Here is a 27,365-nt window from a genome sequence, read left to right as displayed (position 1 = left end):
AAACCTTGAAGCGGCAATCAGAAGTTGAAACCAAGTGTCTTCCACGCCCGTTTCAGTAAAAAAGCGGGATGGGGCTGGATGCAAGGACTGACCATACATGATACAAAAATGTAAGTTTTAACAATGTTTTGAGGCTGTACTTTTACTTTGTTTGCAAACATTGGAGTAAAACAAGCTTATATTTTGGGTTCTGATGGGGTATGACAGTTGAACTTGAGGCATTCATCAGTTTTATTCTCCAAGAATCAAAAATAGATGTAGCAGATTGATTAGTGGAGAAAAAGACTTTGCGCCCTGGTTGACATGTTCTATCACAATGGCATAATGCAGTGCATGATAATCCAGCATCGTGGCATCGACCCTTCCGAAATCAGAGGGGCAACCTTTGGCAGCCTTTAGAGTGTCCTTAAAGATGTCCAGGAATAAACTGTTTTAGCCCCTCCAAATATTTCTGGTGAAGGTGGATTCTATGGTTTTCAGACTTGTTGACCAAATGCTTGTTTGGTACACTGCTCGGTTTGAATGTTGCAGCAGTGCAGCCTGTGTTGTGGGGAGGGATGAGGGGGTGTTCTCCATTGAGAATGGCCTCTTGGAGAAGAGATACTTTCTCAAATTATTGACAATGTGAAAGTGGACAAAATCCAGACCAAGGGGTTGCAATGGTTCAGCTGCACAAAGGCAGTAACCTCTCGAAATAACTTCCATGCCTTTAATAACCTCTTAAGACTAGGGGGCAGTATTTTAATTTTTGGAAAAATAACGTTCCCAAAGTAAACAGGCTATTTCTCGGGACAAGATGCTAGAATATGCATATAATTGACAGCATAGGAAAGAAATCTCCAAAGTTTCCAAAACTGTAAAAATATTGTCTGTCAGTATAACAGAACTGATATTGCAGGTGAAAGCCTGAGAAAAATCCAATCAGGAAGTTAATCTTATTTTGAAACCTCTGCGTTCCTATGCCTCCCTATTGAGCATTGAAAGGGATATCAATCAGATTCCTTTTTCTATGGCTTCCCTAATGTGTCTACAGTCACAAGACATAGTTTCAGGCTTTTATTTTGAAAAATTAGCGTGAACGACAACATTGCGTCAGTGGTCAGCTGGTGGCTCTCCGAGTGCTTTGTGTGTAATAGACAAAAGGCGGCCATTGCTCCTCTCGCTCCTACTAAGAAGCCAATTGTCCCGGTTGATATGTTATCGAATAGATATTTGAAAAACACCTTGAGGATTGATTATAAAAAATGTTTGCCATGTTTGTCGATATTATGGATCCAATTTGGAATATTTTTCGGCATTTGTTATTGACCAAATACTTATTTTCCACCATATTTTGCAAATAAATTCGTTAATAATCCTACAATGTGATTTTCTGGATTTTTTTTCTCATTTTGTCTGTCATAGTTTAAGTGTACCTATGCTGAAAATTACAGGCCTCATCTTTTTAAGTGGGAGAACTTGCACAATTGGTGGTTGACTAAATACTTTTTTGCCCCACTGTACATATGAGATGAGTAATGCAAGATATGTAAACATTATTAAAGTGACATTATTAGTGACTAGTGTTCCATTTATTAAAGTGGCCAATGATATCAAGTCTGTAGGTAGGCAGCTGCCTCCCTCCCTTAACAAAAGCTGTTTTTCAATCTCTCTGTCCCAGCATTCATGCACCTGTACTGATCTCACCTTATGGATGGAAGCAGGGTATACAGGTAGTGGCTCGGGTGGTTGTTGTCCTTGATGATCTTCTTGCCCTTCCTGTGTGATCGGTGTTGTAGGTGTCCTGGGGGGGCAGATGGTTTACCCCCCGGTGATGCGTTGTGCAGACCGCACCACCCTCTGGAGAGCCCTGTGGTTGTGGGAAATGCAGTTGCTGTACCAGGCGGTGATACAGCCCGACAAGACGCTCTCAATGGTGCACCTGTAAAAGCGTGAGGGTTTTCGGTAACAAGCCACATTTTTTCAGCCTCCTGAGGTTGAAGAGGCGCTGTTGCGCCTTCTTCAGCACAGTGTGTGCATGGACCATTTCAGTTTGCCGGTGATATGTACACGAGGAACTTAAAACTTTCCCCCTTCTCCACTACTGTCCCGTTGATGTGGATAGGGGGGTGCTCTCTTTGCTGTTTCCTGAAGTAAACAATCATCTCTTTTGTTGACATTGAAAGGTTACTTTCCTGACACCACACGCCAAGGGCCCTCACCTCCTCCCTGTAAAAATATTGTCTGTCAGTATAACAGAACTGATATTGCAGGCGAAAGCCTGAGAAAAATCCAATCAGGAAGTGAATCTTATTTTGAAACCTCTGCGTTCCTATGCCTCCCTATTGAGCATTGAAAGGGATATCAATCAGATTCCTTTTTCTATGGCTTCCCTAATGTGTCTACAGTCACAAGACATAGTGTCTCATCGTTGTTGGTAATCAAGCCTACCACTGTAGTGTCATCTGCAAACTTGATGATTGAGTTGGAGGCGTACATAGCCACGCAGTCGTGGGTGAACAGGGAGTACAGGAGAGGGCTGAGAACGCACCCTTGTGGGTCCCCAGTGTTGAGGATCAGCGGAGTGGAGATTGTTTCCTACCTTCACCACCTGAAGTGGCCCGTCAGGAAGTCCAGGACACAGTTGCACAAGGTGGGGTTGAGACCAAGGGTCTCAATCTTAATGATGAGTTGAGGGTACTATGGTGTTGAATGCTGAGCTGTAGTCAATGAACAGCATTCTTAGATAGGTATTCCTCTTATCCAGATGGGATAGGGCAGTGTGCAGTGTGATGGCGATTGCGTCGTCTGTGGACCTATTGGGGTGGTAAGCAAAATGGAGTGGGTCTAGGGTGTCAGGTAAGGTAGAGGTGATATGATCCTTGACTAGTCTCTCAAAGCACTTCATGATGACAGAAGTGAGTGCTATAGGGCAAAAGTCATTTAGTTCAGTTACCTTGGCCACCATTGTTCCTGTCCCAAGAAAGCTATCTTGAAGCATGTGGGGACAGCAGACTGGGATAGGGATTGATTGAATATGTCCATAATCACACCAGCCAGCTGGTCTGAGCATGCACTGGAGACGCGGCTAGGATCGGCAGCCTTGCGAGGGTTAACACGTTTAAATGTTATACTCATGTCGGCCAAGGAGAGGCCACACTCTTCGGTAGCGGGCTGTGTTGTGTTGTGTCGAGGACACTGCATTGTCCTCAAAGCGCGCAAAGAAGTTGTTTAATTTGTCTGGGAGCATGATGTCGATGTCCACGACAGGGCTGGTTTTCTTTTCGTAATCCGTGATTGTCTGTAGACCCTGCCACAAACGTCTTGTGTTTGAGCCGTTGAATTGCATCTCCACTTTGTCTCTATACTGATGCATTGCTTGTTTGATTGCCTTGCGGAGGGAATAACTACACAGTTAGTATTCAGCCATGTTTCCGGTCGCCTTGCCATGATTAAATGCGGTGGTACGTGCTTTCAGTTATGCGCAAATGCTGCCATCAATCCACAGTGTCTGGATAGGGAAGGTTTTAATAGTCACTGTGGGTACAACATCTCCTATACACTTCCTTATAAACTCGCTCACCGAGTCAGTGTATACATCAATGTTATTGTCTGAGGCTACCCAGAACATATGGATTGAAGCAATCTTGAAGCGTGGAATTTGATTGGTCAGACCAGTGTTGGATAGACCTAAGCACGGACGCTTCCGGTTTTAGTTTCTGCCTATAGGATGGGAGCAACAAGATGGAGTCATGGTCAGATTTGCCAAAAGCAGGGCGGTGGAGGGCCTCGTATGCATCGCTTTGGAAAAGTCGTAATGCTGGTAAGTGCTGACATCCAATAGTTCTTCCCGGCTGCATGTAAAAACACTTAAGGTTTTCTGGACTAACAATGTATGAAACAATACATAAAAACATTGTACAGTTTCCTAAGGACTTGAAGCAAAGTTTTTTCAACTGGTGCTCAGGTTAAGCATTTACAGTGCCAGGGTGCCAAAGACTAATGTTTCAACACAGCCCAAAATCTCTAGTTCTTTGTTCAATAGACAAAAATTGTTATTCTGTCAAATTCAAGAACAATGTTCTAGAATTTGTTGTAGAATATTGTAAAAGCCTATATTAGAATGACCATCTCCAGTTAAAAGTAATTCTGTAAATTACCAATGTCCTCAATAAATTAGCTAGATAATGTACCGTGCGCACCTTCAGAAACAATTCACACCCTCACATTTTGTTGTGTTACAGCCTGAATTAAAAATTAAATTGCTAATCAAAGTGGAATCTTTTTTGAAACGTTGAAAGAGTCAATAAGTCTTCAACACCTTTCTTATGGAAAGCCTAAATAAGTTCAGGAGTAAAAATGTGCTTAGCAAGTCCCACAAGTGGTATGGACTCACTCTGTATGCAATAGTGTTAAACATGATTTTTGAATGACTACCTCATCTCTGTACACCACACATATAATTATCTGTAAGGTCCTTCAGTTGAGCAGTGAATTTCAAACACAGATTCAATCACAAAGACCAGGGAGGTTTTCCAACACCTCGCAAAAAATGGTATCTACTGGTAGATTGGCAAAAAAAAGCAGAAATTGAGTATCCCTTTGAGTTTGGTGAAGTAATTAATTACACTTTGGATGGTGTATCAAGTCACTACAAAGATACAGGCATCCTTCCAAACTCCGTTGCCGGAGAGGAAGGAAACCGCTCTGGGATTTCACCATGTGGCCAATGGTGACTTTAAAACAGTTATAGTTTAATGGCTATGATAGGAGAAAACTGAGGATGGATCAATTTAATCAATTTTGAATTCAGGCCGTAACACAACAAAATGTGGAATAAGTCAAGTGGTATGAATACTTTCTGAAGGCAACATCTAGGCATTTTTTATTTTTAAGCTTGATAACATATTTTTAACCTTTCAAAATCCATTTGTTAAGGTGAATCATGTAGTAGTTAAAAACATGTTTTTGAATGGTTTACATGTAGATGTTTGGTGTTGTAAGGCCATTTTTGCTACTTTATGCAGGTTTACTTATGGAATATAATGGTACATTGATAAATACTGGTCCATTAGTCACAAATACACAAGATTTGTATTGTATATGGCAACAAATTCAACAGTAATATCACCTTTCCAAAATCGGATTCAGTATCGGCGGCCATATTGGAGAATGTAAAAAGCAAAATGAGTGCGTGCCAGTTTTGGGCACCTCTTCTAATATCAATTAATACATTACAAAGAGAAGCACTACAAAATGTGATGCTTTAATACACTACGTAACGGTTTCTTCACTTTTTGACATTAAGGCCCCAGAATACAGTTTGACCAAATCATGGTTTTAGTAGCCAAAAATATTTTGAAGTTTGGAGTGAGATTAGCTTGTAGAATGTGCAGCTCGTATCTATGCAACCAATACAAACTTTACTCATCCAAGTCACACGGTTAATAAAATGTGACTAAATGGTCGCAGTCTGGAGCCCTGGGTATCCATATATTCATATGCTAGTACTGCTTTGCGATACCAATAACTTTCTCAGTCGTCATGGTGTGGTCTTGTAGAGCAACACTTGAGGAATGAACAAAGACTTCAATTCTCAAAGAAGACTGAAGCTCAATTCATAGTTCAGAGCTGCAGATCTGCGAGTCTTGACATCATTACTGGCTATGCATTTAAAAGTCATAACGGGGAGGTGGATTATCACGTTTAAGCTTTTTGCTAACTAACAAGGTAAGATTGTTGTTATTGTCATAGAATTTTACATCTGGGAAAAATGTATTTATCTTTACAGCCTCTCACTACGGAGACCTCAGCTAGAGCTACACAACCATAACCTGGCTGAAACGATACCATGTACGGAAGAGGAACATTGAAGGTGTGGTGAGATGGATTGGCGAAGAGGGGCACCGTAACAGCTGCGGGTGTGGACAAACCACATTGTCTCCTTTCACAAAGCCAGCTGTGTTAAGGTAACCTGAACCTCGATAATGACTATTCCAGTGCTCACTGCTGAGAATCACACTTTCTATTTAGGTGTAATCCCCCCCCAAACACTTAGGCCACATTGCCAAGGGTGTTGTGACACTCTCTCCCAGGTAAGAGACATCACACATTAGAGAGTTAGAAACAGACACCCTTACCTTTCTTAACCTTCTTCTGCAGCTTGATTGTATCTGAGGATTTCTTCTTTATGTCTGCTCTGGCCTTCTTGTATTCTGCATTGGGAAGCAATGAGGAGATTATGTCTCAGTGAACTGAGTCGGATAACTCAGACTTGTCATAATTGTATGTATGTATGCCTATTTGTGTATGTACGGTCTCCTACCTTTGGCATGGTCCTTGTCCAACTGACTGGCCACCTTCTTCCACTCCTCAATCTTCAGCTCCAGGGGGTTGATCAGGGTATCTGTTAGTGCCCTACAGTGGAAGCCAATAGACCAGCCGTTACATTACAGTGAAAAATACAGAATCTTCTACAGACTGGTTGATACGATACAACTTCTGAATTATCAATGGAAACAAAGCGGAGCTTTTTTCAGGTCGATGACCGATCCATCTACGTAATTGTTATTGATAGGCGGGTGGTCATAAACTAGATAAACCAGGTCATCAAAATTGGGAAGCAAAGCAATTAGACTGAGCATAGTCTCAGGTAGGCGGTGAACTCCCATCTTCACATTCCCGACATAACTATGTCATGAAGCCTGAGCTGATCAGCCATGACAGGTTAGCACACAATGTGTTTAAACTTGTGAGATGGCACGGTTAACACTTTCACATCACTGCGTCCAACACACAGGGTGACTGGTGAAAATTAGGCCAAGCTGATGACGATAAGAAATCTTAGTAATAAATCTTATAGGTTAAATCAGAAGTCTGTTCGTTTCCCTTCCCTCTACTGTCTAACGGCCTATTCAGAGCTGAGCCCCTATCTGGGTTGGGCCTATGTACAGTAAAGGTCAATGGGATCATTGGGATTTTGGTGTCAGTCCTTGTTAATTTCAACTGAGGCTGGGCGGTCAATGAGTTGACATTGTGTAATCCATTCAAATAAAGACAATTAACCATGTCTAATGGAAATTAGAGGGAGAAATAAGAAAATATGTAACGAGACACTGCCAGGACTTACACCAAAACCTAAATCTGCAACAGTGTTTAAAAATTTCACTTCAGGTGTAGTGAGCCTCGTTAAATAAAAAATAAAAATGAAGAGTGAAAAAGAAAAGCTAGCAAATTATCCTAAAGTAGCAGCTCAGAAGAGGGGGAAAGTAGGCTGCAGCCTGGGCTAGCGTATAGGCACACCCTTTTCACAGTACCATCTTGACCCGAACCATACTCTGCTGGCTCTGATATTTTATTTCACATTGTCAATTCCGGGCATGGTTCCAGCAACTATGGTTAATGTGTAATCAGGCCAGCTCAGCAGAGCTTGGCCCGGCTTAGTACCGTGCAAACGGTACCAGAGCAACAATCCAATCTCTCATCCATCCACAGCCGAAGTACCATTATAGCCATGTCTCAGGCTTCGAGAGAGCACTGGCTGTAGTACAATCAATTCTCAGGTGATTTAGAGCTGGAAAAAATGTTAATTTGTCTGTCTCATCAGTGTACTGAGAGCAACAGAAGGGACCCTAAGCAGAGCCTGAATGGATTTGCTGGGGCTGAAGTATGTAGGGGAAATTGGGTTCAGGATAGAAGGGGAGCGTGAGACGAGCCTGCTGTTATCCACTTGGGTTTTAATTGCAGAGTTAGCCAGGGTCATAATCCTAGAAAGGGACAGCGCGCTGTGGTTTCTGGAGGAATGCCCGATATAATGCCTTCAGAAAGGATTCACACTCCCTGATTTTTTAAATTTAATGTGTTACAGCCAGAGTTTAAAATTGATTTAAATGAGATGTCATCACTGGCCCACACACACACACTATCTTCATATGTTCAAAGTGGAATTATGTCGTTTTTTTATTAAATGTTTTGAGTCAATAAGTATTGAACCCCTTTCTTATGGCAAGCCTAAATAAGTGCAGGAGTAAAAATTTGCAATAGTGTTTAACATAACTATTGAATGACTACCTCATATCTCTGTACCCCACACATGTAAAGCCTTTCAGTTGAGCAGTGAATTTCTAACACAGATTCAACCACAAAGACCAGGGAGTTTTTTCCCAATGCCTCAAAGGGCATCCATTGGTAGATAAAAAAAATATAAAAGTAAAAATAAATAAAAAGCAGGCATTAAATATCTCTGAGCACAGTGAAGTTAATTACACTGGATGGTATGCATCAATACACCCAGTTACTACAAAGATACAGGCGTCCTTCCTAACTCAGTTGCCAGAGGAAGTGCTTTATTCGCATGACGTTTTAGATGTCCAAGAGAGAATTACATGGCTAAGTTGAGAGACAAGGAAGCCCAGCTAGCTTAGCTAGCCTATAGCCTCAAACGGAGGATGCTAACAAACATTTTCAACGCTGCAGGATTTGAGTTAATTTTGCTTTATGACAATGTGGAAAGCCTGAACTTTCAATGTAGCAACTGTTTGCTTTCAGAGGACTATAGGGGCGAAGTAGCTACTCTTAGCAAAAAAAGTAGCGAACTTACACAAGCTATTGGGAATTTACGCCCGCCTATCTTTTCCTCTCTCTTCGACCCCAGTAGCCGGACGCCTCTCTGGCCTGATGGAAGTGTCGCCACCGTGCCTCTGCATGGATCCTTCCCTTCCTTGAAGAATGGAGTTAATAGGATGCTCCTGTCCTGGATGACTTGGTCGAAGTTCCTGCTCTCAGTCCTACAAACTAGCCATAGAGATATGTCTCTCGCCATGGACGTCGAACACAGCTGGGGCCTCCTCTGTGAAGGTAAGCCCGGACACAGACGAGAAACAGCTTCACCGCACTGGATCCAGAGGTTCCGGAGCCTTTTCCCCTGGGGGCTTTTGATTTGAGATCGGATCCAGCGGTACCTGCGCCTTTGTCCTCTATTCTGTCTCCATCTCTGGTGGCTTCTACCTCGGGTTCAGATCTTCAGAGCTCACCCCCTCATTAGGACAGTGAGGCTGTCTTAAGACTCTGGCACATTCCTCATCCACAATGGATACTAGAGCTGTCTCAGGTCCATTGGGCCCCACCGCCCTTCAGTCATCAAGGGGTTTATGAAACCCCTGGAGGCGAAAGAACGGCTGGACCTCCTCAGCAATTGCACCAGCAGCTCAAGTGTAAGAAAAATCTTGATTCCCGGGGCAAAAACCCTGTGCAATCCTGGAGCATGACTACAAGACATTACAGGGATGCTTCCGACTGTTCTGTGACAGCTGCCGGGAGCTGACGCTGTCGTAGTCCATGTGGGGTCAAACGTCATTAAGAGGGCTAGCTCGGAACAGCTGAAAATGAATTTTAAAGAACTGATTCTAGCTCTGAAAGATTCCAGAAAGTGGCCAATTATTTGAGGTCCGGTACCATCGTTGGGCCGCAGGTGTGAAGGATTCAGCAGGCTACTGGCATTTTACACCTGACTAAAATATAGCTCTTTTTGAATAACTTCTATGGGAAACTTTGACACCTTCTGGAAACAGAAAATGCTCTACAGGAATAACGGAGTATATCAAAATAATCTTGGCTCCTGAATTTGATAGCCCAGTTTAGATAATCCCGACCATTGTGTCACTGCATTGTCATACTGCTGTAGCAAATGTATATTATCCCATGGGCGTTGGCAGTCACAATATAAGTAACCTAATTTATGTCCCTCTAACTCCCTTGAATGCCTTTGTCATTCCTACAGCTAATGTATACAGCAATCATGTGCCTATGAACCAGATTTATACTGTTAGCACTGAGGTGGTGTGCACTAGTAGAAAGTCCACTGTGTGCAGCTATCACTGCACTATCAACTCAAAAATAAATAAATATATAAACATAACACTGTCATGTCTTCTTCTGATAAGCTTCCCAGTAAGGCAATAAAAACAATCAAGCATTGCAGAAAAGTGCAAAAAAATAGCCCACATTGAACAAGGTGCCTGAAATCAATAACTTGCTAGTAACAGATGAAATTCATATTCTGTCTCTCCCCGAAACCCGCTTAGATAATACAGTGGTAGCAATACATGGTTATAACATCACAGAAAGCGGTGTTGCGATCTATATTCAGAGCCACATTCCTGATAGGATATGTTAAATAGTGTTGAAGTAATTTGGCTACAGGTTCACCTGCCTCACCTAAAGCCCATTCTGTCTGGGAAGCTGCTATAGACCACCAAGTGCTAACAGTCAGAATCTGTGCAATGTGTGAGAAATGCATTATAATGTATGCGATATCAACAGAGGGGAATATTTTCTGGGTGACCTTAATATTGACTTGCTTTTCTCAAGCTGCCCACTCAAGAAAAAGCTTAAAAATGTAACCAGTGCCTGCAACCTGGTTCAGGTTATCAGTCAACCTACCAGGGTATTTACAAACAGCACATGAATGAAATGTATTGATCACATCTGTAGCAAAATGTGAAATTGTATTTTTTTAAATTTTTACATTGGATAAAAGTAGAGACTCAGAGACACAAAATGTTATATCAGACACTGCATTTTTGAGGAACAATGGGATAGTAATTCTTTGAAAGTCGATAAACTTGTAACCTCACTTTTGAGAAAATGGCCTTTTGAATGTTTTGGTACCTACTGGAGAGCTCTTCTTTGTCTACGCCCATTCAGCATCGTTCACACCCTCACCCTAAGCTTTAGCCCCAACCATCTTGTTTAGGTATCGAAGCGCACTTAACGCTCTTGCCGATGATTTGTTTATCTCTGGATAGCATGAAAACAGCCTACCCAGCTCTGTTGACAACAATTTAATTACGCTTTTTTGTAGACTTTTACTGACATAACTTTGCACACACACTGGACTCTACCCACACACTTACAATAACCCCACCACACACACACACACACACACACTGACGCCACACTTTCTCACTTGCCACATACGCTGCTGCTAGTCACTTTACCCTTACCTACATACACTACATAATCAAAAGTCAGTGGACACCAGCTCGATGAACATCTCATTCCAAAACCATAGGCATTAATATGGAGTTGGTCCCCCCTTTGCTGATATAACAGCCTGCACTCTTCTGGGAAGGCTTTCCACTAGATGTTGGAAGGTATTTTCTTCCATTAAGCCACAAGAGCATTAGTTGGGCGATTAGACCTGACTCTCGGTCGCAATTCCAATTCACCCCAAAGGTGTTCGATGAGGTTGAGGTCAGGGCTCTGTGCAGGCCAGTCAAGTTCTTCCACACTAATCTAGACAATTTCTGTATGGACTGAACTTTGTGCACATGGGCATTGTCAAGCTGAAACAGGAAGGGCCTTCCCCTAACTGTTGCCACAAAGTTGGAAGCACAGAAACATCTAGAATGGCATTGTATGCTCTACTAGCGGGCCTAACCCCAACCATGAGAAAACAACCCCAGATCATTATTCCTCCTCCACTAAACTTTAAATTTGGCACTAAGCATTCAGACACGTAGCATCAATCTGGCATCTGCCAAACCAGATTGTCCGTCGGACAGCCAGATGGTGAAGCGTGATTCATCACTCTAGAGAACGTGTTTCAACTGTTCCAGAGTCCAATGGCGGCAAGCTTTACTACACCTCTCCAACCGACGCTTGGCTTTGCGCATGGCGTTCATAGGCTGTGTAGGGCTGCTCAGCCACGGAAACCCCTATCATGAAGCTACCGACAAACAGTTATTGTGCTGACGTTGCTTCCAGAAGCAGTTTGGTAACTCAGTAGTGAGTGTTGCAACCGAGGATAGACAATTTTTACACGCTACGCTCTTCCACACTCACAGTCCCATTCTGTGAGCTTGTGTTGCCTACCATGTCATGGCTGAGCCGTTGTTGCTCCTAGACGTTTCCACTTCACATTAACTGCACTTAAAGTTGACAAACTGACTTGTTGGAAATGTGGTATACTATGATGGTGTCACATTGAAAGTCACTGAGCTCTTCAGTAAGGCCATTCCACTGCCAATGTTTGTCTATGGCGATTGCATGGCAGTGTGCTTGATTTTATACACGTATAAGTAACAGGTATAGCTGAAATAGCCAAATCCACAAATTTGAAGGGGTGTCCACAGACTTCTGTACATATATAATGTAGCTACCTCAATTACCTCATACCCCTGCACATCGACTCGGTACTGGTACTCCCTGTACAGTGTATTCGGAAAGTATTCAGACCTCTTGACATTGTCAACAATTTGTTACGTTACAGCATTATTCTAAAATGGACTAAATAAAAAGCCCTCAATGTACACACATTAACCCATAATGACAAAGTGAAAGAAGTTGACATTTTTTCAAATGTATTGAAATACCTTATTTACATAGTATTAAGACAATTTGCTATGAGACTCAAAATTGAGCTCAGGTGTATCCTGTTCACACTGATCATCCTTGATGTTTCTACAATTTGATTGGAATCTACCTGTGCTAAATTCATTTGATTGGACATGATTTGGAAAAGCAGACACCTGTCTATATAAAGGCCCCACAGTTGACAGTGCATGTCAGAGCAAAAACCAAGCCATGAGGTCAAATAAATAGTCCATAGCGCTCCAAGACAGGATTGTGTTGAGGCACAAATTTGGGAAAGGGTACCAAAACATTTCAGCAGCATTGAAGGTCCCAAAGAACAGTGGCCCCCATCATTCTTAAATCAGCCAAACTGAGCAATCGGGGGAGAAGGGCCTTGGTCAGGGAGGTGACAAAGAACGTGATGGTCACTCAGACAGAGCTCTAGAGTTCCTCTGTGCAGATGGGAGAACCTTCCAGAAGGGCAACCATCTCTGCAGAACTACACCAAATCAGGCCTTTATGGTAGAGTGGCCAGACAGAAGCCACTCCTCAGTAAAAAAGGCACATGGCAGCCCACTTAGAGTTCTCCAAAAGGCACCTAAAGACTCTCAGACCATGAAAAACAAGATTCTCTGGTCTGAGGAAACTTGGAGGAAACTTGGCACCATCCCTACTGTGAAGCATGATGGCAGCAGCATCATGCAGTGGGGATATTTTTCAGGGATAGGGACTGGGAGACAAGTCAGGATGAAGGTAAATATGAATGGCACAAAGCACAAAGTGATCCTCAGACTGGGGCAAAAGTTCACCTTCCAACATGACAATGACCATAAGCACACAGCCAAGACAATGCAGGAGTGGCTTCGGGACAAGTCTCTGAATGTCCATGAGTGGCCCAGCCAGAGCCTGGACTTGAAGCCAATCTAACATCTCTGGAGGGACCTGAAAATAGCTGTGCAGCAGCACTCCCCCTCCAACCTGACAGAGCTTGAGAGGATCTGCAGGGAACAATGGGAGAAACTCATGTGCCAAAATTGCAGTGTCATACCCAAGAAGACTCAAGGCTATAATCACTGCCAAAAGAGCTTCAACAAAGTCATGAATAAAGGGTCTGAATACTTACAGTACCAGTCAAAAGTCTGGACACACCTACTCATTCAAGGGTTTTTCTTAATTTTTACTATTTTCTACATTAATAGAATAATAGTGAATACATCAAAACTATGAAATAACACATGGAATCATGTAGTAAGCAAAAAAGTGTTAAAAAAATAGTTCTTGTTTTGTTTTTCTACAAAGTAGCTATCCTTTGCCTTGACGGCTTTGAAACTCTCATTCTCTCAACCAGCTTCACCTAGAATGCTTTTCCAACTGTCTTGAAGGAGTTTGCGTACATGCTGAGCACTTGTTGGCTGCTTTTCCTTCCCTCTGCAGTTCAACTCATCCCAAACCACCTCAATTGGCTTGAGGTTGGGTGATTGTGGAGGCCAGGTCATCTGATGTAGCACTCCATCACTCTCCTTGGTCAAATAGCCCTTACGCAGCCTGGAAGTGTGTTTTGGATCATTGTCCTGTTGAAAAACAAATGAGTGGGACTAAGCCCAAACCAGATCGGATGGCATATCGGTGCAGAATGCTGTGGTAGCCATGCTGGTTAATTGTGCCTTGAATTTAAAAAATTATAATTTTAGTGTCACCAGAAAAGCAGCCCCAGACCATCACACCACCTCCTCCATGCGTCATGGTGGGAACCACACATGCAGAGATCATCTGTTCTCCTACACTGTGTCTCACAAAGACACTACAGTTAGAGCCTCAAATTTGGACTAATCAGAACAAAAGGGCAGATTTCCACCTGTCTAATGTCCATTGCTTGTGTTTCTTGGCCCAAGCAAGTCTCTTCTTATTATTGGTGTCCAATAATAAGTTGTGTAGTGCTTTCTTTGCAGCAATTCGACCATGAAGGCCTGAATCACGCATTCTCCTCTGAACTGTTGATGTGTCTGTTACTTGAACTTTGTGAAGCATTTATTTGGGCTGCAATCTGAGGTGCAGTTAACGAATGAACGTATCCTCTGCAGCAGAGGTAACTCTGGGTCTTCCTTGCATGTGGCGGTCCTCAAGAGAACCAGTTTCATCATAGCGCTGGATGGCTTATGTGACTGCACTTTGAGAAACATTCAAAGTTCTTGACATTTTCCGGACTGACTGACCTTCATGTCTTAAAGAAATGATGGCCTGTCGTTTCTCTTTGCTTATTTGAGCTGTTCTTGCCATAATATGGACTTTAACCAAATAGGGCTATATTGTGTACCACCCCTACCTTGTCACAACACAACTGATTGGCTCAAATGCATTAAGGAAAGAAATTCCACAGATGAACTTTTAACAAGGCGCACCTGTTAATTGAAAAGCATTGCAGCTGACTATCTCATGAAGCTGGTTGAGAGAATGCCAACAGTGTACAAAGCTGTCATCAAGGCAAAGGGTGGCTACTTTGAAGAATCTCAAATATATTTTGATTTGTTTAACACTTTTTTTGGATACTAAATTATTCCATAGTTGAGATGTCTTCACTATTATTCGACAATGTAGAAAACAGTAAAAATAACAAAAACCCTGGAATGAGTAGGTGTGTCTAAACATTTGACTACTGAACATCAGTCACAGGCTTCATTACTGCATGTAAGTGTGATATTTCAGTTTTCTATTTTTAATACATCTGCCAAAATGTCTAAAAAACAGCTTTTGCTTTGTCATTATGGGGTATTGTGTGTAGACTGATGAGGAAAACAAAATATTGAATCCAGTTGAAAATAAGGCTGTAATGTAACAATGTGGGAAAATTTAAAGGTTCTGTATACTTCCTGAATGCACTGTATAAAGTAATGTTATTTCTACAGTGGTTTGCGAAAATATTCTCCCCCCTTGGCATTTTTCCTATTTTGTTGCCTTACAACCTTAAATTAAAATAGATTTGGGGGGGGGGTTGTATAATTTGATTTACACACAACATGCCTACCACTTTGAAGATGCAAAAATGTTTTTTTATTGTGAAACAAACAAGAAACAAGACAAAACTGAAAACTTGAGCGTGTATAACTATTCCCCCCAAAGTCAATACTTTGTAGAGCCACCTTTTGTAGCAATTACAGCTGCATGTCTCTTGGGGTATGTCTCTATAAGCTTGGCACATCTTGCAACTGGAATTTTTGCCCATTCTTCAAGGCAAAACTGCCAAGAATTTCCCTGTATTTAGCAACATCCACCATTCTGACCAGTTTCCCAGTCCCTGCCGATGAAAGGTGTTCTCAGGGTGATGAGGTGTTGGGTTTGCTCCAGACATAACGTTTTCCTTCATGGCCAAAAATATACATTTGTCTCATCTGACCAGAATACCTTTTTCCATACGGTTGAGTAGTCTCCCACATGTGGAGCGTTGCAGCTCCTTCAGGGTTATCTTTGGTCTCTTTGTTGCATCTCTGATTAATGCCCTCCTTACCTGGTCTGTGAGTTTTGGTGGGCGGCCCTCTTGGCACATTTGTTGTGTTGCCATATTATTTCATTTTTAATTAATGGACATGATGCTGCTCAGTGGGATGTTCAAAGATTCTGGTATTTTTTTTATAACCCAACCCTGATCTGTACTTCTTCACAACCTTGTCCCAGACCAGTCTGGAGAGCTCCTTGGTCTTCATGGTGCCGCTTGCTTGGTGGTGCCCCTTGCTTAGTGGTGTTGCAGATTCTGGGGTATTTCAGAACAGGTGTATACAGTTGAAGTTGGAATTTTACATACACCTTAGCCAAATACATTTAAACTCACTTTCACAATTCCTGACATTTAATCCAAGTAAAAAAATCCCTGTTTTAAGTCAGTTAGGATCACCACTTAATTTTAAGAATGTGATATGTCAAAATAGAGAGTGATTTATTTCAGCTTTTATTTCTTTCATCACATTCCCAGTGGGTCAAAAGTTCACATACACTCAATTAGTATTTGGTAGCATTGCCTTTAAATTGTGTAACTTAGGTCAAACGTTTCGGGTAGCCTTCCACAAGCATCCCACAATAAGTTGGGTGAATTTTGGCCCATTCCTCCTGACAGAGCTGGTGTAATGAGTCAGCTGTGTAGGCTTCCTTGCTCACACACTATTTTTCAGTTCTACACAAACATTTTCTATGGGATTGAGGTCAGGGCTTTGTGATGGCCACTCCCAATACCTTGACTTTGTTGTCCTTAAGCCATTTGCCACAACTTTGGAAGTATGCTTGGGGTCATTGTCATTTTGGAAGACCCATTTGCAACCAAGCTTTAACTTCCTGACTGAGATGTTGCTTCAACATAATCTTCCTTCCTCATGACGCCATCTATTTTGTGAAGTGCACCAGTCCCTCCTGCAGCAAAGCACCCCACAACATGATGCCACCACCGTGCGTCACAGTTGGGATGGTGTTCTTCAGCTTGCAAGACTACCAAACATAACAATGGTCATTATGGCAAAACAGTTCTATTTTTGTTTAATCAGACCAGAGGACATTTCTCCAAAAAGTACGATCTTTGTCCCCATGTGCAGTTGCAAACCGTAGTCTGGCTTTTTTTAATGCCGGTTTTGGAGCAGTGGCTTCTTCCTTGCTAAGCGGCATTTCAGGTTATGTCGATATAGGACTCGTTTTACTGTGGATATAGATACTTTTGTACCCGTTTCCTCCAGCATCTTCACAAGGTCCTTTGCTGTTCTGGGATTGATTTGACCTTTTCGCACCAAAGTACGTTCATCTCTAGGAGACAGAAAGAGTCTCCTTCCTGAGCGGTATGACAGCTGCGTGGTCCCATGGTGTTTATACTTGTGTACTATTGTTTGTACAGATGAACGTGGTACCTTCAGGCACTTGGAAATTGCTCCCAAGGATGAACCAGACTTGTGGTCTACAATCTTTTTTCTGAGGTCTTCGCTGATTTCTTTTGATTTTCCCATGATGTCAGGCAAAGAGGCACTGAATTTGAAGGTAGGCCTCAAAATATATCTACAGGTACACCTCCAATTGACTCAAATGATGTCAATTAGCCTATCAGAAGCTTCTAAAGCCATTACATCATTTTCTGGAATTTTCCAAGCTGTTTAAAGTCAGTCAACTTAGTGAATGTACACTTCTGACCCACTGGAATTGTGATACAGTGAATAAGTGAAATAATCTGTCTGTAAACAATTGTTGTAAAAATTACTTGGTGTCATGCACAAAGTAGATGTCCTAATCGACTTGCCAAAACTATAGTTTACTAACAAGAAATTTGTGAAGTGGTTGAAAAACGAGTTAATGACTACAACCTAAGTGTATGCAAACTTCTGACTTCAATTGTTTATACTGAGATCATGTGACAAATCCTGTGACACTTAAATAAAGTGTGTGCAATCGAACTCATTCTGTAACTTCTGAAACTTCTGAAGGTAATTGGTTGCACCAAATCTTATTTAGGTGCTTCATAGCAAAGCGGGTGAATGAATACATATGCACGCAGCACTTTTCCGTTGAATTTTTTGCACTTCACCAATTTGGACTATTTTGTCCATGTCCATTACATGAAATCCAAATGAAAATCAATTTCAATTAAATTACAGGCTGCAATGCAACAAAATAGGACAAAAGGGGAATGAATACTTTTGCACGGCACTGTATACTCCCTATACATAGCAATGTTAGTTTTACTCTTTATTGATATTTGTTATTCAATGTCACTATGTCAATTGTTTTATTTTATCTTTAACTCTGCATTTTTTGAAAAATAACTAAGTAAGCATTTCACTTTTAGTCTGCAGCTGTTTGTCTACGAAGCATGTGACAAATAAAATTTGATTTGGTCTGAAATGTTAAAGATGGCACTATTACGCACTAACCGCATATGAAAGATCTCAAACAAATAGGAAACTGACATTGGAGGTGTTTTGCTTTGCCCCAAGACTGTTGTAATACCCAATCAATGTCTTCCAGAAACCATGATTCACAGTTCCATTACTTACGTGGTGAAGAGCTTCAGTTTGGACTCGATGCTTCTGTGCCTCATGCACATTCTCGTCAAGGCTGAGCCAATCTCTTTTGTCGCCCCTGGAAAACAATGGAACAAAAGACAATAAACATATCAATTATTAACAAACCTTGACAACAACAATGCCATATCACAAGTGTGTTGAAGCAAGGAAAGCTAAGCATGGACTCAAATGACAAACCCATTTAAGAAGAATCCACAGCTTTTTCTATGCCATCATGGTCTTACAAAAGCTTCAAATGTTTATTTGCAATGTGCACAGGATACAACAGTGAGAGATCTTTCCCAACAAGGCAGCGATGATGATAATCAAAATAAAAGATACCGTGATAACAACACATAAAAACCACACAGGAACTATGACGCGATTTAGAAACACGAGAATGAGTATATACAGGTCAATGCCTGTACCTAATTCAATGTGAAGGGGTACCAGAATGGTTGAGGTGGGTTTATACATTTGGGTGGGTTTATAAGTGACTGGTAGTAGGATCTAACTGTAAACAGCTGAAAAGTGAATGGTAGCAGGAGTATAAAAATACTTTGTTAATGTCAGGGCTCTAAAGAGCCACAATTTTACTTGAAAATGTGTCTAAATATACACACAGTTGAAGTCGGAAGTTTACATACACGTAGGTTGGAGTCAATAAACTCGTTTTTCAACCACCACACACATTTCTTGTTAACAAACTATAGTTTAGGCAAGTCGGTAAGGACATCTACTTGACACAATCCTGCAGGTGAAGAAGCTGGATATGGAGATCCTGGGCTGGTGCGGTTTAATATAGTCTACAATTATTAGGCCGATTGGACGTTCTCTAAAATGACCTTGGCAGAAACATGAACATTCAATTCTCTGGCAACAGCTCTGCCAATTGCACACTACCTCAAAATTTGAGACATCTGTGGCATTGTGTTGTGTGACAAAACTACACATTTTAGAGTGGCCTTACATTGTCCCCAGCACAAGGTGCACCTGTGTAATGATCATGCCATTTAAATCAGCTTCTTGATATTCCACACCCGTCAGGTGGATGGATAGTCCTGGCAAAGGAGAAATGCTCACTAAACAGGGAAAAAACTATATTGTGCACAACATTTGAGGAAAAATAAGCTTTTAGTGCTTATGGAACATTTCTAGGATCTTCTATTTCAGCTCATTAAACATGGGACCGACACTTTACATGTTACCTTTTATATTTTTTGTTCAGTGTATATTCTGCCCTATGGGACAAACAAAAATCTATTTCCTTAAACCACTGCTGAGATATAAATGGTCACACTGCAAATTGAACATCAAATTATGACCTAGTATGTCTTCCTTGCATCATTAGGATGAGTCCAGTTTAATGATGAAAGCAAGCAACCCTGTTGTCAGTTTTCATTGCAGCAGCATCAGGTCCCCCTCTAGACTACTCATTAGGAGGTTAAAGACTCCAGCTATTAGCTCAATCAACCATATGTTTTTTTGACAGCTACATAAAAGAAAAATAAGAGGCTTGAGTGAGTGACAGACTTTCACTTCAATTGCTTGTCATATCAAGCTTAGACTTTCTGGACATCATTATCTAAGATATCCATTGAAGAAATCAGACAAATGGATGCTGCAAATAAAATGTGGTCCTGCTAACAAAACTGTTGCAGGCTAGATAAGTCTGGAAGCGGTCCACTGCAGCACTTAAAATACATTGGGTAAAATGGCACATCAAACATTTCACAGCACCAGATCTATTTCTGCAGGGGGCTGTTGTGATGTATAGAGCGAGAGAAATCACACAGGACCCAGTGTGGCTTATCCAGCCCAGCCCTAAACCCCAGAGCCCTTGACCTGTGCCTCTAACAAATAGGCCATTGTAGCATCCTGTCACTGAATACAGAGCACTTCCTATGAGACGGCCCAGCTCACCAAGCTGAAAGAGAAGATAATACCCCTTTCTGTGATAGATTAAAACAGTGTGTGTGTGAGATGAGGGACAAGGCAAGAGGACAGCGATTCTCCACAATCCCGAGTGGTGATATTCCTCCCTCCACCCTACCCTGGGCAGGACTGTGTCCATAGAAATAGAATTTTGAAAGTTATACATTTTGAAAACTTGATTGCTGACATGCAAAACATTTTGGGACTATATCAACAATGGAATAATGAAACAAATACCAGAAGACAGTTTTGGTGTGGAATTAGCTTTTAAAAGGGGAACGGACAGCATTTGAACTACTTTGCAGATATGAAAGAAACAGAATCATAATATCAGTCAAAAATATCAAAATCCCTGTTTGTGCTTCAAAACCAACTTCATAAGTTTTAAAAATAGGTTCTATTTGACTCAACATTCCATGATGTATAGTAAGGCATTGTTGGCAGAATAGATGGATGCTGTTCAATGCATGATTAATATAATTCACCAATACATTTCTTGGTAGTCCAAAATATATTGCTATCAGGTCATTTACGGCTGGCCTGGTTCATTGCTGCCGCCACCCAATAGGGATGGCACGGTTTCAGTTTCAATGACTCAATGTTTTTAACAAAAACAAACAATTTAAAGTCTGGGAATGCAATACAATGAAACTAGCAAGGGCAATAATCACAAGTCTGTCATAGCATGGCTAATAGGCAAGCACACACATAATGAGTCAACAGTTGAGTCATCTACTTTATGAAATTGCAACCTGATGCACACGCATCAGTGAATTCAACTTAACTTGCACTACTTTGTTGTGTCCCGTTTACAGCGCGCAATGGAAGGAAAGTGGACAGACATGCCACTGCTAGTTAGGCTACTAAAACGTTGCAGTCTGGCTTTGGTTTTTATAGCTTTACAAGGAATAACCCCAAAACAAAACACCATGCAAAGGAGAAACATGTAGGCCTATTGCAGCAATATTTGCGCAGTAGCCTAGGCTGGCTACTCAACTACAACATGTTGAGTGCACCATACAGCAATGCTGCATTCAACCGCACCGGTGACCCATTCAATGCAACAAAAAACATGTTTTTTAATTATTTGGATACTTTTTGATTAGGGTTGCAGCATATTATGCACATCTGCAAGCATAGCAGCAAAGGATGGACAAATATTATCTATTTTGTTTTAATATTTTAATGCTACATACACAGCATCCTATGTACAGAAGTGAACAGAGTCATTTTTCTAAAACAATAGCCAGTTTGGGTCACAGTCGCAAATATTTTTGTAAAAACCAAGGCTATGTCTGGCCAGCGAATTCCTTGTGTTTTTTCAATATGACACTCCTGGGCTAGAGTATCTATGTTGCTAGCTCTTTATTTAGCAAGCTAAAAACACAGAGCAGAACGTTAGCTAGCTGCTGCGGGATGTCATTTGTTTTTGGCTACAGATGCACGTTTCATTTGGTTAGTTAGCAAGACATTTGAATCGCTTCGCTAACTAGCTGTGCTGAACAGTCAGCATATCTCAGAAGTCAATCAAATGGTTTTGGCATCGATCAAATGGGTGGGCAGGCACGATCCCATTCAGTTGTCAAAACGTGGGTTGAGACTGAACAAGTTTGAGAGAGTTTATCTAATGTCCCCTAGTTAGACTTTACCTCGTCTGGCTAGCATTAGCTGTTGATGTGCATAGGCAACAGAGAGAGTTTGTTTGATCAATAGGACTGTGGAGTAGGTGAACGTTGGGAGCCGGCTCGCATATAATAAGAGCCAAATCTCTCTCTTTTTTTTTAAATATATATATATATATATATATGAATAATCAAAAGATTTAAACGAGTAGAATTAACGAACCAATGAACCAAAAGACGCGTGAGGGAGGGCCGAGCCAACTCACTCACAGTCACACACTTAGCAGCCGAGGAGAGGAAGGACAGCTGTGAAAACAGTAGCATTTGGATGCATTTTAACCTCTTGAAACTAGGGGGCACTATTTTTATTTTTGGAAAAATAATGTTCCCAAAGTAAACCGCCTATTTCTCAGGACCAGATGCTAGAATATGCATATAATTGACAGATTAGGATAGAAAACACTAAAGTTTCCAAAACTGTCAAAATATTGTCTGTGAGTATAACAGAACTGGTATTGCAGGCGAAACCCTGAGGAAAATCCAATCAGGAAGTGCGTCTTATTTTGAAACCGTTGTTTTCCTATTCACCCCTATTGGCCATTGAAAGGGATATCAACCAGATTCCTTTTTCTACGTATTCCCTAAGGTGTCTACAGTATTTTGACGTAGTTTCACGCCTTTATGTTGAAGAATGAGCGTAAACGACTACATTGCGTAAGTGACCAGCTGAGGGCTGTGAGTGATTCTTGCGGAAAAGACAGAGGTAGTCATTTTTCCTCTCGCTCCTACTGAAAAGTCAATTGTCCCGGTTGATATATTATCGAATAGATATTTGAAAAACACCTTGAGGATTGATTATAAAAAACGTTTGCCATGTTTCTGTCGATATTATGGATATGTGACCGCTATTTCCGGTGGATTTCTGAACATAACGTGACCAACAAACGGAGGTATTTTGGGTATAAAAATTATCTTGATGGAACAAAAGGAACATTTGCTGTCTAACTGGGAGTCTCGTGAGTGAAAACATCCGAAGCTCAAAGGTAAACGGTTCATTTGATTGCTTTTCTGATTTTCGTGACCAAGCTTCCTGCTGCTAGCTGGACATAATGCTATGTTAGGCTATCGATAAACTTACACAAACGCGTGTCTTGCTTTGGCTGTAAAGCATAATTTCAAAATCTGAGATGACAGGGGGATTAACAAAAGGCTAAAAGCTGTGTTTCACTATATTTCACTTGTGATTTCATGAATATTTTCTAGTGAAATGTTTTGACCGTTGCGCTATGCTAATTAGTGTAGTTGATGACAATTCTCCCGGATCCAGGATGGGTAGTTCCAAGAGGTTAATAATGTAGACAATGTTAGAGCACAGTGTAGAATCTCTTACATGTCACTTCATTGAAGATTTTTCTATGTCTAGGTGTCTTCTGGACTGCTTTGAGCTAAGCGACAGACACCTCAGAGAACTTGGCAGAGGAACTGTTGAGTGGCAAGTAGATGGAAAAGTGGTCTGTTGTGTTAGCGACAATGCAGCTAACAATCAAAGCCACGAAAATGTTAAAATGGACCCATCATCCATGTCTTGCCCACACAATCAACCTGATCATAAGAGATGCTCTGAATGTTATGAAGCCCACTGTGGACAATGTGAAAGCAGCTGTGGAATACTTCCAAAGGAGCAAAGTAGGTGCTGAAAAACTCAAGTCTACACAACGCCGGATGGGGATGCCTGAGCTGAGGCCTAAACAAGACTGCACTACAAGGTGGAATTCAACATTTTATATGTTGAAGCGGTTTCTTGAGTCAAAAGGATGCCATCATCTCTACCCTGGCCATTGTCAATGCACCTGTTGATGCTCTGACCCAAGAGGAGTGGGAGGTGGTGGTGGAGGTGTGCAGTTCTGGAACCCTTTGAGCAGGTCACTGTGGAGATAGGTACAGTAAGCAGTTATTACTACATCATTATTTAATCCAGTATTATATATGAGCAGTGATGAGAATGAAGTATCAGTAGACAAAAACATGAACCTGAACTAATACGTTACTGTTCTCTTTTCAGCTATGCGACAGCCTAAAAAATGATACTCATGTGCAAGGGTCTGCAGCGAATCATAGCCAGCCGACAGAGAGAAGCAAATGTAACCACAGGACATGTGACAGAGTTGATGGACACCCTGTTCATCAACGGACAGGAAGTTACACAGAATGGAATATAATCACGTGCTATCAGAAACCGCTGCACTTGACCCCAGGTTTAGGAAGTTAGCCTTCAGTGATGCCAGAGTGATTGATGAGGCTCTTGAAGAATAAACTCAGAGGCAGGGAGGGACAGCCCCAGCAGTCAGCTGGCTCAGACACCAGGAAGAAGAGGGATCAGATGGAGTAGAAGCACCAGCAGTAGTGCCACAAACATCTGCTGTTTGGATGCTGTTTGAAGAGAGAGCAACTGGGGATGCAGCATGAAGGAATCCCTCAGTAGATGCTATAAATGGAGGTCCGATCCTATTTGGAGGAGTCCCTCCAAAGATCTGCAGCTCCTCTGAGCTGGTGGAAGAACAAGGCCTCTGTCTACCTACGGCTTACTAAAGTCATGTCAGGGAGACTCTGCATAGTGGCCACATCCGTTCCCTCTGAGGGTCTTCTCGAAAACGGGACAAATAATTACTGAGAGAAGAAACCGAATCAGCCACTCGAAAGTGAGGCAGCTTGCATTTCTGAATGCAAATCTCTCATAAAAGCAAAATATGGTCAGCATTGCTGTGTGCTGCTGGTTATAACATGGCAATGAAGGAGAGAAGAGAGGGACCAGTCTAACGTTTTAAGTGGAATGCTGCAGTTTTGCACATTATTTATTTTTCTTTGATATGGTGCAATATTATATTATGTTGTTCAGATTGTATTAGTTTTGAATTGTTACATTTATATGCACTTTGTTTATATACATTTAAAAGTTATGTTTAAATGCAAATTTTTTCATAATAAACCAAAGCATTTTTAAATACATTGTGGTTAAGGTAGAGTATGATTTCATTTAATAATTTAATTAGAATGGTGTTAAAACAAAATCATAGTCAAACTATCGCAAACTGTTTGACATGAAAAAAAAATACAATACATATATTTTTTTTAAAGTGCCATTTGGGAGCCAAAAGAGCAGTCTCTTTTTGGTGAGCTGAGCCGTATGAGCCAGCTCACTGAAAAGAGCCGGAATGCCCATCACTACTGTGAAGTTCCCAAATGTAAGAGGACTACAGTGGTATTTACATAAATCCATTCAGGTGCATTTTCTGGCTTTTGGCAGATGCATTCTAATGATCTAAAGTCACACTGTTGCTACTGCCTAGAAACACACAGTCCAGTAAAAAGTGAATGATGGCAGGCCCGTGTGGCAAATGTCTTATTTGCATATAGGCCTACTGTAGCTCTGATTGGCTATGGTGTACCAGTCTGCGTAGACTCCAGTCTTGGACAAGACAGGTGTTTTTATTAGGTTTTATTTAGCGCAGTGTCTATTAAATTTTCCAAACGCACTGCAGTTTTTCCACTCTATATTGCTATAGAATATTCACAAATGTCTTACTCTACGTCATTCCAAAACATGGCCATAGAATATCTTAGTACAAGTAGTCTTGTCAGAGTATATTTTTTTAACAATTTAAAAAAGGGCAATTTTTCCTGAGGGGTATATATAGTCCTCTGTATGAATGTGTCCCAGTCATCCCAACTCTAATCCCTGCTAATGCTGGATCACCTGGGCCTCTTGCTGGCTCACTAAGGCAATTAGTAGCCCTCCACACAGCCTCCACTGGCCACCCCCATCAGAGAGGTATGGATTATGACAACCAAACAGACCCTCCTTAGTTTACCCACGCCAACTTTCACAACAAGGCAGGCTGGCAACATTTGCAAAGGTTAAAATGGGTGCACATGAACTCTATGATCTTGTGAGATATTTGTTACGTCAGACAAACAGTATGATAAAGTAGCGTGTTACGTTCCCCAGCAGGAAAACTAAAAATGTTGCTCAAACAGAAGCAGGAACTAACAAAGAGTCACTGATCAACAAACAAACCAGGTGGGGTTTTAGGAGGGGCTCCCGAAAGACACTCATGGGGGTGTCAACTGAATGTCGACTATAGCAACAACTACTAGAACCTAAAAATTCAATCATGGGGGTGTCTTTTTAGGTTCTAGTAGTTGTTGCTCGTCGACATTCAGTTGACACCCCCATGAGTGTCTTTCGGGAGCCCCTAAGAGGTAAACAAAAGAAAAACAAACTTAAAGACAGGAGGCAAATCAAAAAGTTGGAGCAAAACAAAAATCACATGAAGGATTGTTTGTCTAGAACTAAAAATAGGGAGCACCAACTAAAGGTGTTAACCCTCATCTAGCAAGACAACTGGAGCATTGGGCCAGCCACTTAAATAGCACCTGGGCCAGCACAGGTGAAACACCTTCCCACTAATTAGATGGCAACCAGCACAGGTCTAAAAACCCAAACCTGTAACAAGCGCAAATGTGAACGCTTTTTTTGACCAGGCCTACTTATCATTCAAATTCTCCTAAGACCATGCGTTGCAGCTTTGGTCGACAAATGGTAATACCCATAGCATCATAGCAATGCAATTTGCCACAGGTGGCACTTTATAGGACATTGAAAGTTTGTTTAATTTGAAACTCTCCTGGGAAAAAAAGGATCAGTGCTCAGAGAAATCAACACCAGCAGAAGGAGACAGTATTGCTACAGTCACTTAAGTATTCCCTGGTCTTCAGTGTATTTTATTCAAGTCTGGGAGATCACATTGGATTTCTTACAGAGGTCTGTGAGTGAACCTGGGCATCGGCACAACATAAGCAAATTAGTTAATTGCTGGGGAAAACAGTTTGCTCTGTGAAATCACATCAAGGTAATCCGGCGCCATCAAACTGAGGACGTGCATGACAAAAGACACTTGTTTGAGGAGAGAAGCAGACGTTTTGACAAACCAGTGCTGCAGTCAAAACATCTGTTTGTTTTGGCTGGTAGGACAGTGCTGAGGTAAAAAGTTCACTCAGGGTTAAGGAACCAACTGAATGAAGTCCAGAAACAGACAGACTTCTGCAATAACCTAAACAGAGATGCCACTGGACTTCAAACTGCCTACATTCGATGCTGACATTTTACCCAAAACAGTGAGGGTTGCAAAACAAGCACAAAACACAGATAGGCCCATTCTCTGCACATCAAGTCTACGGTCTCTAAATGCCCATGTGTATGTGTTTCCGGTGGGGTGAACAGTGTCCCATTCATTAACTAATTATGTGCGAATGTGACAGTGCAGTTCACAGGTTCATTTTGCACTTGGCCGAAATGCTTTGCACTCAGAAACATGTTACTAGAGCTGAGCCGATAAAAACGGAAATTATTGTGAAGACAGAACCAGCCACTTATAGAGGACATTTGACT

The 27,365-nt window shown here is 41.5% G+C and overlaps 1 protein-coding gene across 4 annotated transcripts in view; it reads right to left on the bottom strand.

Moving 5' to 3' along the window:
* Positions 1–27,365, bottom strand: part of LOC112254111 (protein MTSS 2) — a 115,407-nt gene that overhangs the window by 41,479 nt on the left and 46,563 nt on the right. For all 4 annotated transcript variants that reach the window (XM_024426339.2, XM_024426342.2, XM_024426345.2 and 1 more), the window contains exons 4-6: positions 18,351–18,435; positions 6,305–6,396; positions 6,120–6,194 (exon numbers count right to left, since the gene is read on the bottom strand). In XM_024426339.2, the coding sequence (XP_024282107.1) occupies positions 6,120–6,194; positions 6,305–6,396; positions 18,351–18,435 (252 nt within the window). The remainder of the gene's footprint in view (positions 1–6,119; positions 6,195–6,304; positions 6,397–18,350; positions 18,436–27,365) is intronic.

Source organism: Oncorhynchus tshawytscha, linkage group LG07, assembly GCF_018296145.1.
Source record: "Oncorhynchus tshawytscha isolate Ot180627B linkage group LG07, Otsh_v2.0, whole genome shotgun sequence".
NCBI classification, from domain to species: Eukaryota; Metazoa; Chordata; class Actinopteri; order Salmoniformes; family Salmonidae; genus Oncorhynchus; species Oncorhynchus tshawytscha.
Note: the sequence above shows the minus strand (reverse complement) of the source record. Positions and strands in the feature narration are given on the sequence as shown.